Source organism: Pecten maximus, chromosome 14 (genome assembly GCF_902652985.1).
Source record: "Pecten maximus chromosome 14, xPecMax1.1, whole genome shotgun sequence".
In the NCBI taxonomy this organism is placed as follows: domain Eukaryota; kingdom Metazoa; phylum Mollusca; class Bivalvia; order Pectinida; family Pectinidae; genus Pecten; species Pecten maximus.
Genome location: NC_047028.1, coordinates 25,433,485 through 25,450,582, shown reverse-complemented (window position 1 = coordinate 25,450,582; position 17,098 = coordinate 25,433,485). Strand labels below are relative to the sequence as shown.

General features: G+C 35.1%; 1 protein-coding gene and 1 long non-coding RNA gene across 4 annotated transcripts; one reads left to right on the top strand and one right to left on the bottom strand.

Moving 5' to 3' along the window:
• The first annotated feature begins 2,172 nt into the window (after positions 1 to 2,172).
• Positions 2,173 to 7,127, top strand: LOC117342971 (WSCD family member CG9164-like). Of its 3 annotated transcripts, XR_004535934.1 has the most exons (4): positions 2,173 to 3,601; positions 4,954 to 5,037; positions 5,168 to 5,313; positions 5,543 to 7,127. XR_004535934.1 is itself a non-coding variant. In XM_033905279.1 (3 exons), the coding sequence occupies exons 1-3, from the start codon at positions 3,253 to 3,255 to the stop codon at positions 5,932 to 5,934; spliced, it is 1,101 nt and encodes a 366-aa protein (XP_033761170.1). In that variant the 5' UTR covers positions 2,173 to 3,252; the 3' UTR covers positions 5,935 to 7,127. The 3 variants fall into 3 exon arrangements, 1 of the variants encoding a protein (XP_033761170.1); XM_033905279.1 differs by having other exon boundaries at positions 4,954 to 5,313; XR_004535933.1 differs by lacking the exon at positions 2,173 to 3,601 and having other exon boundaries at positions 4,298 to 5,037.
• Positions 7,128 to 14,003: 6,876 nt separating this feature from the next.
• LOC117342973 lies at positions 14,004 to 16,585 on the bottom strand. Its single transcript, XR_004535935.1, has 2 exons — positions 16,365 to 16,585; positions 14,004 to 15,777 (listed from the first exon to the last, which is right to left on the bottom strand). It is a non-coding gene; the product is annotated as an uncharacterized LOC117342973 (long non-coding RNA).
• Between the last annotated feature and the right edge of the window lie 513 nt (positions 16,586 to 17,098).

The window sequence follows — 17,098 nt, the reverse complement described above, 5'->3', positions numbered from 1 at the left end:
ATAAGTGAGCAATTTAATACTTGTATAGATGAAAAATGGGGAAATTCGGAAAGAGGAGAGATGGAAAGAGTAGAAGAAAAAGATTAAAGAGAAATTTTATGCCATGACATGAGATATACAACCTGCTGTAACAGCTGTGTACTGGAAAAGACAAAAATGGCTTGTAAAAGCGATAGGAGTGAAAAAGGCAGTTTTATTTTTATTTTTATTTTTTACCAAAGGAAACCCAGACAGAAACTCCTACTGATGGGTGATGTATAGACTTGCCCATATGCTACAGAACAGTTAGTATTCATTGAAAATCATATTAGCCCCTACTCTTACTATATCAAAACTAACCAGATACAGACGCCTGTGTATATGCTTGAGTGCATTGCAACTCTTCAGTTTTTTGCTTGAAATGCAGCTAGGCAATGTAGTATTGTAGTTGTACAAATTAAATGTTTAACTTCTCCGAAATGTATAACGATAATTTAACATGTTAGTAATAATTTGTGTGTGCATTGTTAAAAATTTTTTGGACATCTTCCTCATGATTTTTATTTGTTTATTAATGTTATTATTATCACTGCTTACAATATTGTGGTCTTGTTATACATGTAGTTTGCTGAACAAAGGTTGATTTCGTTATCGATGGTCCTAAATTATACAGAAGACAATACACTTAAAAATATCACTGAAATGCTTCTCATATACAAGTATGTATCACACAATTTTGGGGTTTTCATTTTTATTAAATCATTGGTATGAATATTAGGGTGGACAGACTGGTGTTGGTCTACGGATAAGTAGGTAATTATATATGTTACTTATCAGGAATTTACATACATAGACTGTGGTAGAGTTGATTTTTGTTGTTTTTCCGGAAATAAAAATTGAAAAAGTAAATAAATGAAATAAATAAGTTCATAAAAACAAATAAACAAACATAAATGAATAAATAAATAAATAAATAAATAAAAAATACAAAAACAAATTACAAAAAAAATACAAAAAATACAAAATAAAATAGATAAATAAAATAAATAAAGAAATAAAAAATAAATAAAAATCGTACGGAAATATCGTAGATCCTAGTGCGTCATTTCAGTTTAATTAAAAAAAAATTGACAGAAGGATTGTACATAAGCCAGGGCTTAGATCAAATACATTATATAGATTACAAAGTACTGCAAGGGAGGCAAATCATATATAAACTGCATACTTTGTAAAAACAAAAACATTCACTGCATAGCACGCGCTGCCATCATATCGATTCAACCCGCGATGTTATTTTGTTGAAATTTTAATTATATTATCTATTCATTTATTTACTTTTACCATCTATATATAATACATCGCCCAAGATGTTTTCTAATCAATCATGATAGGCCATCGGGGAATTGGTGGTCGTTTTCACAACATAACGATATTTTTTCGATGTTTAAACACACAATATTTATGTAACTGTTCCATTTTCTATGTCTATATATGATCGTTTGTAATTTACTTGTGTCTTGATAAATGGGCAGATCGCCTCGAAAATTCGACAATTTACATGTGTGTACAGTCGTTATTACTACTTGACTATCTATATATGCATATCCAATTATAACACGTATTGCATATTTTTAAACTAGATCATTTTAACTGTATATACATAATTATTGTAACTTGCGTATAATGTGTTTTACATCGCTTTGGAAATAAATCAAGGTATTGTTTTTATCGTGGTGTAATTTTTTTTATTTATGTGCATTCCCTTTGACGTCACAACGCGATAATTGAAGTAGCTAATGATAATGTGTCATTAGGAGCATTAGAAGAACCATACGAGTCATCGGTGTAGATAGACTGTTAGAAGTCATTGAGTCATTTGAAAGGAAAAGGACAATATGACAATATGAAGATGGGATGGATATTTGATCATGTTATTAACATTTTTTTGTTAACCTAGAGAAATGTTTGAAAATTGCAGTTGTATGAATCGGAAGCCTCTTATAAAAACAGGATTCACCTGGTCTAATTAACGTTGCTTTTTATTTCATTTGATGGGGGGGGGGGGGGGGGGGGGGGGGGGACATAAATATTGGATATTAGACAGGGCACTGGAACACTGGAACACCATTTGTCCATCCCAATAACAACATTTGGCTACCTCGGCTGATGCTGCCACCCTTCGCCAAATCTGCCGAGATGTGACGAATGTCCCAATACCTAACTGGTTTAATGTTCATCTTGGTACACAGTCTTATTCCTCAGATTTTAACATCTGAAGCCATGTCCATATAGTTGGGCGTCAACAGAACCACGCACTTTGGAAAATAAACAGCAACGTTTACACTCCGAACGTCACTGAAAATATGGCTCGATTCGGTGTCCTGACCTCTTGTCAGAGGTCTTATTCCACCTTATCTGGGATATAGTTTGTCTGGACAGAGAAGGTCGCTATAAGCGCCGTCTTGAGCGAGGTATAACGTTATCTATAGCTGTCACGTTATCGGTAATAATAGAACCAGAAATATACACAAGCTAGTCTTAGACGGATACATGAGCCATTATACCATTTCAAACAAGTATGTCGAATGTAACCATGAAGATGTGGAGATGGTGTGTCTATCAACAATGACATTTTTGTATCGTTTGAATGATGCATATTTTTTTTTTTTTTTTTTACCAATAATCAATTAATAGATTACGTTGTTTACCAATCATGCAATAATGGAATAGGTTGTTTTCACATAATGGATTAATGGATTACGTTGTTTATTAATAACGGATTCATGGATTACGCTGTTTACTAATCATGGATTAATAGATCACATTTTTACCAATCACGGATAGATGGATTAAGCTGTTTACCCATGATGTATTAATTAATTCCATACTTTGGATTAATGGATTGCGTTGATTACCAATAACGGATTAATGAATTACAAATCATTGATGGATGGATTACGTTTTTTATGAATGGTGGATTAATGCAGAAAGATGTTTACCAATACTGAATTCATGGGTTACACCGTTTAATTGTGAACCGAATCTAAAATTTGTGTTGGAAGCACACAAGTAATCTATAACGGATAAGGATTGTTTTGGGTTTTTCTGCATTCTGTTGGATTTCCTACTTTCATCGCTTAGGTATCAGATAGTTAACAGAATGCGGATAGCTTAATTGTAGTTGTTTATCACAATGAAATAAAAGTGTTAGATAATTGAACAATTCCTTCTTCATACATTCTATTTTTTTTTCTCATTTTTTTTTCAACTGAAATGTCTTGTTATGAGAACATTTCCACGTGTGTATGGAAGATCCGCCATATTGCTCTTGCTGGTGTTATGATTTTGACTCTATTATTATATTACACTACACCACATTCGGCTGTAACCCATTTGCCAGCGCCTCGTGAAAGGATGGAATTGTCTCATGTCGAACTTTCTGGAAAACAATTACTATATGTTGATTCAAATAGACCCGTGAAAATTTTTAATGAAGAAGAAGAATCTTGCCAGCCTAGGAAGTTATCTTTTTTGCCAGGTAGACCAAAATATCGCACGGCATTGCTAAGTTTTCCTGGTTCTGGGAACACATGGGTCAGACATCTTATACAGGAGCTGACAGGTACGAAATTAGAGAATATTTCATTTCAAAATAGTTCAACAAATCAAAAATGATTTAACGAAAATTTGACAACAGGTCATGCCTATACAAGCCCTCTCTTTTGGGTTACACACATTTCAAACAATAATGTAATTATAATTTAGTCATTGACATGTCAGCACTGGAACATTAAATACTGTAAATCTCTTAGATTTCGCGATTACTTTATTTCACGAACTTAACTTTCGAGACATATTCGCGAATACCTGATTTTGCAAACTCTAATCTTAGAATGAATCTAAATTTGTCAATGACGTGACATGTATTCTGAAGGCCAACGTTTTCTGCAGCCGATAGCTTTACTTGGACGCCACCCAAAAGTATTCTTTACGTACAAATAATCGCGAAAGATTGTAATTCCCGATTACCTCTTCTCGATTATTAACGCGAAAATAAATTCCACACGAAATATAGGAAATTTACGGTATACTTCTTTTGCTTAATCAATAGTTCGGATAGGTGGCTAATAACAGGGGCCGGGGTGGCCGAGTGGTTAAGGTGTCCCGACACTTTAACACTAGCCCTCCACCTCTGGGTTGCGAGTTCGAAACAAACGTGGTACAGTTGCCAGGTACTGACCGTAGACCGCCGGTTTTTCTCCGGGTATTCCGGCTTTCCTCCACCTCCAAAGCCTGGCACGTCCTTAAATGACCCTGGCTGTTAATAGGACGTTAAACAAAAACAAAACAAATAAACCAAATGACTAATAACAATATAAACTAATATCTACAGATATGTTTACCTATATAAACATATACACATACGTGTAATAAGGATGCCCCGTCAATATGCATATATGTTTATGATTAAAATAAAGTATTAATATTTAAAAAAAAAAATACACACACCCATCCACCCCCACCCGTAGGGGAATTATGTAACATATCACCGGTATTGTATTAGCTTAGCTGTAGGTCAACTCATTGCTCACTTTCTATTTTTAAATTTAAAAAGTGGTACCAATAACAATGTGTTTATCTAAAAATCGTTATCTAGGAATTGTTTAAATTAAATGATCTATTACCTGATGATTATCATTACAATATCAAAGTTCAGAACAACAGAGAGTTTCTATAAAGGGAAACTAGTATCGTTTACAATGTGTTTGTCTAAAATAGTTACCTTAAAAATGTCTAAATTAAATTACCTGGTGACTAGATTTATAATATTTATATGTTCAGAACAGCAGAGAGTTTCTGAAAAAGGGAAATTGATATTCCCCACTTCGGAATCAATACACCAAGCTATAAAAACAGTTTTATCAAAAGGATTGTTAAAGTAACGAAACGAATATGTTTGACTGTCTGTTTTAGGTTTCTACACCGGAAGCATCTACCAGGATAAAACTCTCGCAAAGAACGGGTTTCCGGGAGAACTGGAGCCAGTCACCAATCCCAGTAGGCATTGCATTGTGTACAAAAGTCATCAGGCTACCACTAAAACACTTCAGCCATTCAACAAAGCATTAATCATTATAAGAAATCCTTTATATGCAATCAAGTCTGTTTTTAATTTCGAATATTCCAGAGAGAAACAATCGGACCAAAAACAGTTCATGAATGTAACCAAAAATGTGGAGGGAAGATCAAGGAAATCAAAACTAGTAATCCACAATGTGACGTCACGAAACAAGCATGTAAACCACGCTGACACTTCCCTATTTCATACCGAAAGTAAGTTATGCTCCATCTGTCCTTTCTGTACACGCGATCCGTTAATTGTTGGTCTTTTTTCTGGATTGCTACACCGTTCGTACTGGCCAAAGATTAATATCAATATTGATTTTGACATTTCACAACATAAGTTTGGGCATAATGCATTTAAAAGACATTATAACCGGTAAATTATAAACGATAGCATGATTGTGCACAAATTAACAATGCTTTTTGAACTTCCTTTTAGAGTGGAGATCGTTTGTGAATGAAAAACTAAGACGATGGAAGAAGAAAAACATATTTTGGATGACGACATTCCAACATAACTGCGCGATTGTCTTGTATGAATCATTGAAGTACAATTGTTCGTCCGAGTTGCTGAGGATTGGGAGATTCCTTGGAGTGAATTTACAGCCGAAGGACGTGTGGTGCACGTTAGTGAATAAAGAGGGAAGGTTTCACCGCCCCGCTATGAACAAGACGGCGCCAAGTTTGCTCGGTCTATACACTCCTATACAAAGAGAAGAAATTCGTAAATCTATCTGTGAAGTGGCTAACGTCGCTAGAAAGCTGGATATCGACATAGACATTGCTAAGTATTTGGTGAATTTATCAGAGAAATCTGAAACTGTGTGTTAATCCATAAACCAAAAGTTTTACATTGCGAGTCTGATAGGGCTTCGTTTGCAACCTGCTGTTCAGGCGTGGCACGAGGTAAATAAAATCATGATCATATGATTTTTACAAAAATTAACGTTTGTTTTTAGATTTTCTTATAGATGATATATAGCAGATTGGTAAAGTGAATAAGATAAAATCAATTTTCTCAACTCTCAGGAAAATGAACTACTGATACACTGAGCCACAATATAGACGGTCAAAACTTACTAGGAACCTTTATAAATGGAGCAGTGTTGACTTAACCTTTTTTGCATAAAAACTCACAGTAAAGTTTTTGGGGTATACGTTTTCGACAGTCTTCAAAGTCCATATATATATATATATATATGCATCCTAAACATCCCACCTTTTATAGATACAAGCATCAGAACGGTGATGTTACGGCAAAACAATGCTGATTGTTTTCACATTGATAATTCTAAGCCTTCGACTTTGTGACTAGCCCAATCTGCGGATTGACTTCTGTCTCCATGTTTGCCGGTTTGAAAGGTAAAACGGCTTATAATATTATGTGCTTGACGTTCTATTGAAATTGAAAGGCAGGTTTAATTAAGAGCCTTTTGCACCTTCCCATCCAGATGTTGAAATTTATTTCAGCTTCCAGTTTCGCCTTTCACTTCAAAGGAATAAAATGTTTAAGCTTTTATAAGGCAACCAACCACTCTATGGTGCAATTAAATTCATTGTGTCTCTACTATGCTAAATTCTCGCTTTTGTATTAAACTGTGGTAAGACGGGTGTCTTGTTGGTCTTCTGTGAATACCTTATCGCCTATTTAAAAAAAGTACACTTTAAAATTTCAATTTGTTTTTATCATCTTGTTATCACAAAAAAGGTTAGTGTAACAAATTTCATTATATTACAAATAACAAATCAGTTCTAACAAAAAATGTTAACAAATAAGTAATTTACAATAAATAAGCGATGCCTATGAATGGTCCGTGAGTAAGTGTACGTTTTTAAAGTTTTTTTGTTTTTGTTTTTGTTTTTGTTTTTTCGTTTTTTATATTTGCATGTTGTTTTTGCTGGTGAATGTTCTGAAACTTAATAGATAAGTGATGTATATAAATGGTCCGTGAGTAAGTGTGTGTTTTTATTTCGTTGTGTATTTGCATGATGTTTGTTCTGGTGAATAAATGTTCTGAAACTTACTTTTGTCCATTATCTGATCGGGGTTGTTTGGCAGCTAGGGACAAGATTTCAAATGCTGTTCTTCTGAAATTCAATCGGCTGAGCGACAACAGATGTGTATCATTTTTGTTACCAATTATAGGTTGATATAGCACGCCGCTGAACTGGAGTAGCCTCTGGAATTAGTATCAAAAATATGCATTTCTTCTTCAACTCTCTTAGTCTTCCATTCACAAACGGTCTCCATCCAAAAACGAAATATTAGCATCAAATATTAGTAAAATTCACACGACAGTCTGATTGGCCTTTGCTTACATTCTGCTGTTCAGGCGTGAAAGTAAATCGGCTAAAATCGATTTTTCTTCCGTAAATAGTGAGACTTGAAGGCCCGTCTGGGTATCAATCCAGAAAAAGGAACAACTCTACAATTTGCAATATACTGAGACACAATAGTGACGACTACCGTTACCGATTGTGGCCTTTCCTTCGTCTAAAAAGTCATTCATATTTTCATCAAAATTCACTTGAAAGATGAGGCGGCATGTTTTCAAAGTCATCACTAAAGACTTCAGGAGGGACATAACAGCTGCTGCATGATGGAGTTTAATTCATTTTTGTCTTTAGTGTGCTTAACTCTCAATCCGTATAAAAGTATGCCGATATCTCCCGTGTCTAGTCGGGAAAACTAAATAGCTGGCATATGGCCATCTTTGAATTTGACAGATGAAGTTTGATATCGCTTTTTATTGAGAAGTATGCGAAATATAAATGTCAAACTTTACATCATGTTCCCCTTGGTCTCTAATCATGTCGATTCAATTTTGAATCTGATCAGGAAAACAATATGGCCAACAGGCGGCCATATTTGACAGTTTAAATTTGTTATCACTATTTCTCATAAAGTTCTTCATGGATCTTTCTCGAAGTAGTGCTGCCAATTTGGACTATTTTGCTGTCCCTCAATGATAAGCATTCAAAACATCACTTTTTGTGGGCTCATAAAAAATTGGGTTGTCAAAGTTAAAAATATGATCCCATGACAAATAGCATTGTTGCCAAGTTATTATGGCGATGTAAAAGAGATTGCAATAGAAATTACCTAAAGTATATCTATTCAGAAGACTTATCATTGAAGGGGACCACACATATGTTCCCCTTGGCTCCTTGTCGTATTTTGAAACTAATTGGAAAGCAAAATGCCGACAGGTGGCCATCTTAAATTCTGACTTTTGAATTAAGTATCGCTGTTAAGGCGGCCATTTTGAATGTTTAAATTTGTTATCGATATTACTTAATTAAAAAAAGGGGGAAAAAAATCAAAAAAACATTTGGAGGGGGGAGGTTACGGGGTCCCTACCCGTTTTTTTTCTCTCGGTATTTCTAGATGCAGAGGGTATATTTGAACATTTCTGAGGGAAATAATTGAGGAATTCAATAACATTTTAAAAAACATACCGTGAAAACCGTGACTAATGTTCTGATATATTGTAAATCTTGTAACGATAATATATTTCATGCATGCTAAAGAGACATTCCGGTACATATTATTCAGGTGAGAAATCATACAAATGTCATATGCATGTATATGGAAACTGGGGCGTGTATTTTAACAGGCGATAGATTAATATATACAGTATAGTGTTTTCGATACCTAGCATAGCAATCCTGAATTGTTATGATACAAATGTCCAACAAAATCATCGTTGTTTTGCTTCAACAAACATGGTCACCACTGTAAATCTAACAATGCCAGAGACGACATTCTTTCTCCGTCCATGGTTGATCTAAGGTATTTCAACGGTCCGCAGTCGCAGACGTAATAGGCGTACATAGAAGAATCTCTAGACACCTGGAGACGTTCGGATACATTTAAAGCTCCTTGATTGCAATTACAATGTATAAGTCAGACGCTGGCCTGGCCTGTTACACGTATTTATATAATCTAGAGACTGATAGTACGTACGTACATCTAGAGATTGATAGGAAACCATCCACAGGAATATCAATATTTTCATGTGATATTATTAAAATAATAAATTCTTGAAATAATCAAATGAAAAAAACTGTTATCTTGGCAAACGTATGTGGAAGGCCGGGCGTACTATCGTATGCCTGGCTACGCGTCTGCTAGTTGTCCTCAAGGAATTAATTTCAAGACTGAGAGAATCACAGACATGTTGCCATTTTGAACTCTGTCAGCCGATTTCTCCATGTATCTTCCTCAAATTCCATATGTCGGTTCCTTTTGTTTTCAAATTATTCAGAGGAAGAGGTGAAGAAGGAGAGTAAAGACCAGTCTTATATAGGTTCAATAAAGATCATGCAATGGTGGGCGCCAAGATCCCCATGGATCTCTTGTTAATATGTCATAGCAAATACATGAATGTGCCAATCAATAACAAGATATCCCCGAGGGATCTTGGCGCCCATTATTGGATAAATTGGCTTTATGCAAGAATATTCTTTTGCATGTTGGCCATTTATTTTCCAATCAAACTCAAAATTGAAAAGGCACAACTAGAGACCAAGGGAAACCTATACCAGTTTGAGAAATATCCGTCTGAACTTCTGAAGAAATAGTAATCAACTTGTCAAAATCCAAGATGGTCATCCGTTAGCCATTTTGTTTTCCAATCAGTATACACTAACATACGCAAAGGTGAACCAACATATAATATATGACAAGAGTAATGAAGAACTTTCAGTGAACTAGCGATAGCACATGTTAACTGATAAAGTTAGAAACAGCCGTTAGGCGCAAATTTTCTGCGACCAGACTCAAACTTAATCTTGCATAACTAAGAACCAAGGGTAACCTACATTTATAATAAGGAAAAAAAAGACTTGACAAAGAACTTTGAGAAATATCGATTTATTACTTTCTGAACAAGTGATCCGGGGAATCCCACCATCGACTGACTGTTATTGGATCTCTGTAGGACTGTTGATATTTTCTTTTCTCCCCCTTTTAATAATTTGAAAACAAGAGGAACCAACATACATGTATTAATATGAAAAAGTTTCATTAAGAACTTTCTGAGAAATAGGATTAGCTTCAACTAATCCAAGAGGAATATAAATGAAAGTCAAGAAATATCAGTGAGAAATAGCGAACTTTTAAGGAGCGAGATCAGGTGATAAGGCGGATGCTCAATCAATTTAAAGCCACAATCATGAATGGCAGCCATGGCAATGACAGAATTGTGAATAGGAGCATTATTCTGATGGAACAGCATACCTTTAGTGAGCTTTCCGCGCTTAAGTTTAATGTTTTCCGTAATAGCCTCAGCAGTTAAGCATAGTATGTGTCATTGATTTTTTGTCCCTTTTGGAGATAATCTATCAACAGAATACCGTCTGCATCCCAGAAAACTGAGGCCATAACCTTCCCTGCTAATGGAACTGGTTTTGCCTTCTTTGGCGGGGAGAGCCAGTGTGTTTCCATTGTCTCGATTGTTGTTTGGCCTCTTGGGTAAAATGATGGACACATGTCCATAGAGACAAATCTCTGAAGAAAGTTGGCAGGATTTTCCTAAAAAAAGTAAAGATTAGCACGCCATAATGTGCGCCTTGTGTGCTTCTGATCAACTGTCAGAAGTCTTGTACCCATCGGGACGAAAACTTTCTCATTGTAAGATTATCGGTCAGAAAGGAATGTTCTCTTTCCTTTGAAATGCCAACTCTACTGGCTATACATCTTTCTGTGATTCGTCTGTCAGTCTAACATTATCATAAACTTTACTGACTATTTCTTGGGTTGCACCATTGACAGGCCTTCCAGGACGGGGGTCATCCTCAAGGCTCTGTCGACTGCACTTAAATTCCACCACCCACCTTTTCACTGTAGCATATGAAGGGGCATCTTTCCCTAATGTTGCTACCATATCATTATGGATATACTTAGGTGTTAAACCATTTTATGCAAATATTGGATCACTGCTCTTTCACCAATATTGTCCATTTTGCAAAAGCTGCTTCTCTTGTTTACTTAAGAGTGCTACCTCGTCGATATAAACTAACCAAATGAGACCAGTCCTTGGGTACACGGCCCTATATAGTCAGAGAATAGTAGGACTTAAACAGAACATCATTGAGGACCTCCTTGATATCAATCAGCCCTCGTACATTGCATAGGGACAGGATGGCCATGGGTAACACTTACTCCAACAGTGTTAGAGGTTTTACACGGCGAGATACTTTTGACAGTCGGCAAAATAATATCCGATAGAAAAAGAGCCAACCAGCGGCCTCTTATGTTATAGGAGTAGGGTAACACTACACAACCATTTCTGGTGGAGGCATAAATCAGAATTACCAAATGACTGTTCCTGTCAGGTATGTTGTTTCCCTCCATCATCTGTTTATTGGTAACTTTTGTTTATTTCAGTGTTTAATCAATAGTACTGTGCAGTAAATCATACTCTGCTGTATGCAGTACTTTTTTGTAAAAGAAACACATGTCAACAACAAATTTATACCCACTGCTACAATATTTGTATATCTTTAGAAATAAACAATCGGGTTTATTTTGCTGTTCCGTATCCATACACACTTCCACCACTTAATAAGCTTGTGGTTATGTACTTTTTAACATATTATTAAGATAACAGTTAGTTATCTCCTTATATCTTTAATCAAACAACACATTACTTTTATTTCTTAATTTACCGCCGAAAAATGAGCCCAGTGTCATTTCAACCCCTTTCCCATGTCCCAGGCCGTGAAAAGCCCTGGGTTTAATTATCAGGCTAGAAAGAATTGCATCAAAGGGGCCCATGGGCCTTAAGGTCATCTGACTAAATTAATGGCGATTATGTACTTCATTGAATATAAAATAGAGGCCATGTCGGCCTAAATCGCTGATTGGCATGGAGTTTTTGGTTGAGAAGTTGTTTGAAGACTTGAGTCCTGTAATCTTAAAAGGAGGTCAATGTTAAACACTTGAACAAACTTAGTGGTCCTTCACCCCAGCATGCTACAGATCCAATGTCAACTCCTTGGCTCTCCTGCTTTTTTTTTGGTTATTGAGAAGAAGTCGTTTAAACATTTCAGCCTATACAACCCCTGTGACCTTGAATGTAGGTCAATGTCATTCATTTTAACAAACATTGTAGTTCTTAGCCCATGCATGCTACAGGACCAATATGAAGTCCCTGGGCCGCTTGGTTATTGAGAAGTTGTTTAAAGATTTTAGCCTATTGACCCCCGTGACCTTGAATGAAGATCAAGGTCATATTTGAACAAAACTTGGTAGCCCTTTACTCCAGCATGCTACAGGCCTACTATTAAGTCTCTGGGCATCTTGGTTATTGAGAAGAAGTTGTTTGAAGACTGTAGCCCATTTAACCTGTGACCTTGAAAGTTGGTTATGGTCATCCACTTGGTAGGCTTTATCCAAGCATGCTACAGGCCCAATATCAGTACCCTGGGACTTCTGGTTATTGAGAGAAGTTGTTTGAATAAAAAGTTTACGCACGACGACGGACGAAGCATGAATGGACTATAAGGTCATCCTGACCTTAGAGTTCGACGACGTTAAAAAGTGGAAACCCAACTTCAACAATCAAAATTTAAGACGGCCGCCTGTTCACCATTTTGTCTTCCAGTAAGTTTCAAAATTGAATCTATCAAAAATTCATATCAGTATGTATCACTAGCAATAATGGGAAACCCATCTATATAATTTGGAAAAAGACCGCCAAAATTCTTCCTGAGAAATAGCAATAACAAACCTAAACCTGTCAAAACTCAAATGATCATTTTCCCAATCAGTTCTTTCGATATATACATATACCCTGGAAGGCACCAAGATGATCTTTGAGAAACTTTTTAAAATTTTGTTTACGGATGATAGATGGATAGATGAGAAATCAAGGACAAAGGGCAATATGAACAACTGAGTGTATGACGAATTTCACGACAATCAATAACACAAAGATAATATTCACATAGACAATATTTTATTGCAACTAAGTGCAAATCCATAACAAAGATCTAAAGCAGAAAGAATTCTGTAAAAAAAAAATCACAATGGAAGAAGCAAGAAAGAAAATTGTCCCTTTTCCTTTAAACAGCATTCACTTAAAAGGGACAATCTGTTTTGATCTAATAAGTATTTGTTTTAAATTTCATCAAAACACTGAATAATTTATGATTATTATTGATCTAACATATCAATATTTCTTTAAATTCCTTCTGAATAGATATGAATTTAAGCTTGTGAAAAAAAGTACAAAATTTTCATAATAATAATCCACATAAAAATAATAAACATATACTAAAAAAAAAATCTAATCATAAAAGTGTAGCTTGAACGTCTTGTCAGGAACCTAATGAAACTGATCTCAAAGATAGCTCCAGTAGACTAATCTGTTGAATTACTTACCGTACACTTGTCGTCAGGAGCCAACTTACCTCTACAATGTATCAACTTTCACTACATATCAAAATCACCATACACTTACCTTGAAACAATCTATCGACTTTTACTATATACATGTATATCAAAATCACTTTCCAAACACTTACCTCAACCAAATATATTGATTGACACTTGCTTCTATCAAGTCTATCGACTTACTCTATACATCAGAATCACCAAATATTCACTGAGATACAATCTATTGAAATTTCACAATTTACCTATATTTCCTCTGATTCCATGTTTCAACATTTCAGCATCACTATCAAATCTTTTTTAATTACAAGGGATATTCATAAAAGGGAAAATTTAGTCAAATAATGAAAACTGCCAGGAACTGAATATATTTTTCTTCTAATAAAAGCTTACTGCTAATGTATTTGATGAAAAGATTGCTTATGGACAATAATTGTGGTCAATTTTATTTAACTTACTGAATTTTATCAAATTTCCAAATTTTACTAAATTGTCCCTGCAATACTAAACATGTACGCATCTTCGTTGAAAATGAAATAACTGACAACAAGACATTTTTAAATGTACACAAAATTGTAACAATGACGGCATTTTTCCAAATGTCATTCCAAAAGCAAACACTTGCCATGAACACCTCTATGAAAATCCAATTCCTTGGCACAAGTTATTTATAATCAATCATAATGTACAAAATGTTCTGTCACGAACATGAATGCTTTTGCAATAATAATTAATATTCAGAACACACATTCATGACTTAAACATTCAAAATGTTAGCCCAATGTACTGTAAATTAAAGCCCATTTAGAATTTTCCCTGACTTTTCCATTTGGACCCTTCAATTTACACACAAAAATTTCCTGTACTGAATGAAGGATGTACTTCTATAATTATAAGCTAGAACGACAACACGCCTTCACTAACGTATAGCAGATTACAGCTAGCACAGCCTCCACTCTGCACAGGAAATGTTCATCCCAATACTGAAGGGAGCAAACAAAACAAGTTTCACAGCACCTTGAGCTAAACAATCCAACACCGTATATAATATAAACTGATGCCCTATCTCCGTATCTGGGTAACGACAACATACCATTCACTTAACTTACCATGCTGCACAGTCTGTGATAATTGCTTTTAGCAAAGGTTATTTCTAACCAGACACTCTCTCCGCTGCTACATTGAGACAACTTTCCTCTGAATTAATTCCAGAACAACACTCCCAGCAACATGCAGGGACTTCATAACGATTCACCATGCCTACACAGGTACAGCTAAAACTCACTTTCAGTGACAAATGCTGTCAGTCTGCCAGCTATGTGCATTGCTTAGATACTGGTATGCACTCCACTGATTCACCAAGACAACATTCCTCTCAAATCATCTAGACAGCGATAAATGCTGCCAGCCATGTGAACAGCTTATCTGATACACTCTCTTGCATCTTGCAACATTGAGAATTTTGTCTATTGATCGATTTACAGCATACCTGCTGCCAGCTAAGTACAATGCAGAAATGCATATATGCTCTGCATTGTACACATCACAAAGAATATAGAAAGCCACATTTTCAAGAAGGTCTTCTTTTATAAAATGTCAAAGGAATATTTTCTTAAAATATCTATTTTGACAATATAAATATTACAAAATGCAATGTCACATGCAGTCATTTTTCAGTTTACACAAGGGAATTTTTTTTTTTTACATTTGCAATTAATATTATACATGCTGTCCCAATTAAATCATTCTTTACACACACTTTTGTACACCATATACTCTAGCACTATTTCTCTCAAACACATACTCAAACACACATTCTGCACACTTCATTCTCCCAACACACACAAACATTCCTTCCATCCACTGTTGAGAATTTGATGCATTCCTGGAATCGAGCTGAACTTGTGAAGCAAACTTCAAACTCCAACTGCTGAAACTGACTGGATATATCTCACGCGAATTTTTACAGCTGCAGATTGCCACAAACTGCAAAGGATCCTTGAGCATTGCCTAGAAGACCTCCAGAACTTAGATTTTCAGTCCAAACTTCCAGAGGCTTTATGCCTCAATTGCACAACACTATATTGAATTTGATCCTATCAGCACAACACACATCACTTTCCCAGAGAGAATGATACTTTAGGACGAGCATTCTTCTTATTGAGTATTACCTCCTGTTCCCGTTTTTTACGTCGTTTATCATCATCCTCCATTCGTTGTTTTTCCTCTAACATACGTCTCTGTTCCTCAACTAACTTCAACTGCTCTTCAGCCTGCATGAACATGTTCACATTTGCATTTTAAAAGTGGATATTTTTAATTTCAAAACTCTGTCACCAGATTTATATATCTGTAAACTTTAAGTAACAACAAAACACTAATATGATTAATAAATAAAATCTATTAACTTCAGATGATATGGGTGAAAAGCTTCTTTGCCTTAACTATCTAAATGGAACAGTTGGATATATTTTTGCTATCATTTTTAATGTGCTCAAGATAACATAACTTTTGAACTTCCAAAAGTGTTGTTTTTTTTAAATACCTTACTGCCATATCCGTATTTATATACTTATTCTCGTGATCATGACATCGCTTGTCACTGGCAGCATTTAATATTAAACAAGTTTCTCTGTGACTTAGTTACATGTATTCTAATCCGCTGAAAATTGGAGTTGGAGTCGATTGCAATCATCTACATTTTGCTTAAAAATAAATCAGGCCAGTTCATTTTGTTTTGTTTCATTAATTGTACTTAATATGCAAGTAAATATGCATTAATGCAAGTTATCTTGAGTATTGGCTTGACTATGATGTTGAAAATCATTCAAACTGTGGTAGAAAGATTTACAGTACTTACCAGTTTTTTCTGTGCTTCCTCTATCTTGCGGTTGTTTTCTTCCATTATTTGCTCTAAAGCCTCTCTTTTCTTCCTCTCCTCATCCTACAAAAAAGGTTGGCATGTGAACATGTGGTTAACAGAAATCTGCCTATCTCTATAATTTCTGTTGATGCCCTATACCCCAACATAGCCACACAAGCATTTCTCTGATGTCAACCAAACTTTCTAAGGTTTGATACTCATTTAGCAAACAAGGCAACTTCGGATAAAATATATCATTTTCAACACATTGGCTACAATAGCTGTAACATTATTAAGCTTATAGCAGATTTATTATCATATAGTTCGATTAATTGTTTTAAACGCCTAAATAGTAATATATATATATACAGAATATATACATTTAAAATATAGGATTAAAGCAGATATTTAAAACAGTGACAATACTAGCAAATCCGAATCAGTTTCCTCTGAATAAATTATAAGAAATCTCTCATCTGTTGTTAACATTAAAATACATCAGCAATATGGCAGTTGACCAACAGACAATCCAAAGACACAACAACGAGGGAACACTACATCACAGCTGTTGTTCCTTCCTTGTCAAAACATAAATCACGGGTGTAATTATATATAGGTAAATATAAACTTTTCACCATCATCATAGAAATGTGTTTGATGATAACCCTGATGTTCAATGTAAGACCAAAATTAACAAAAAAAATGATAAAATTGAATGGACAATCATTAAA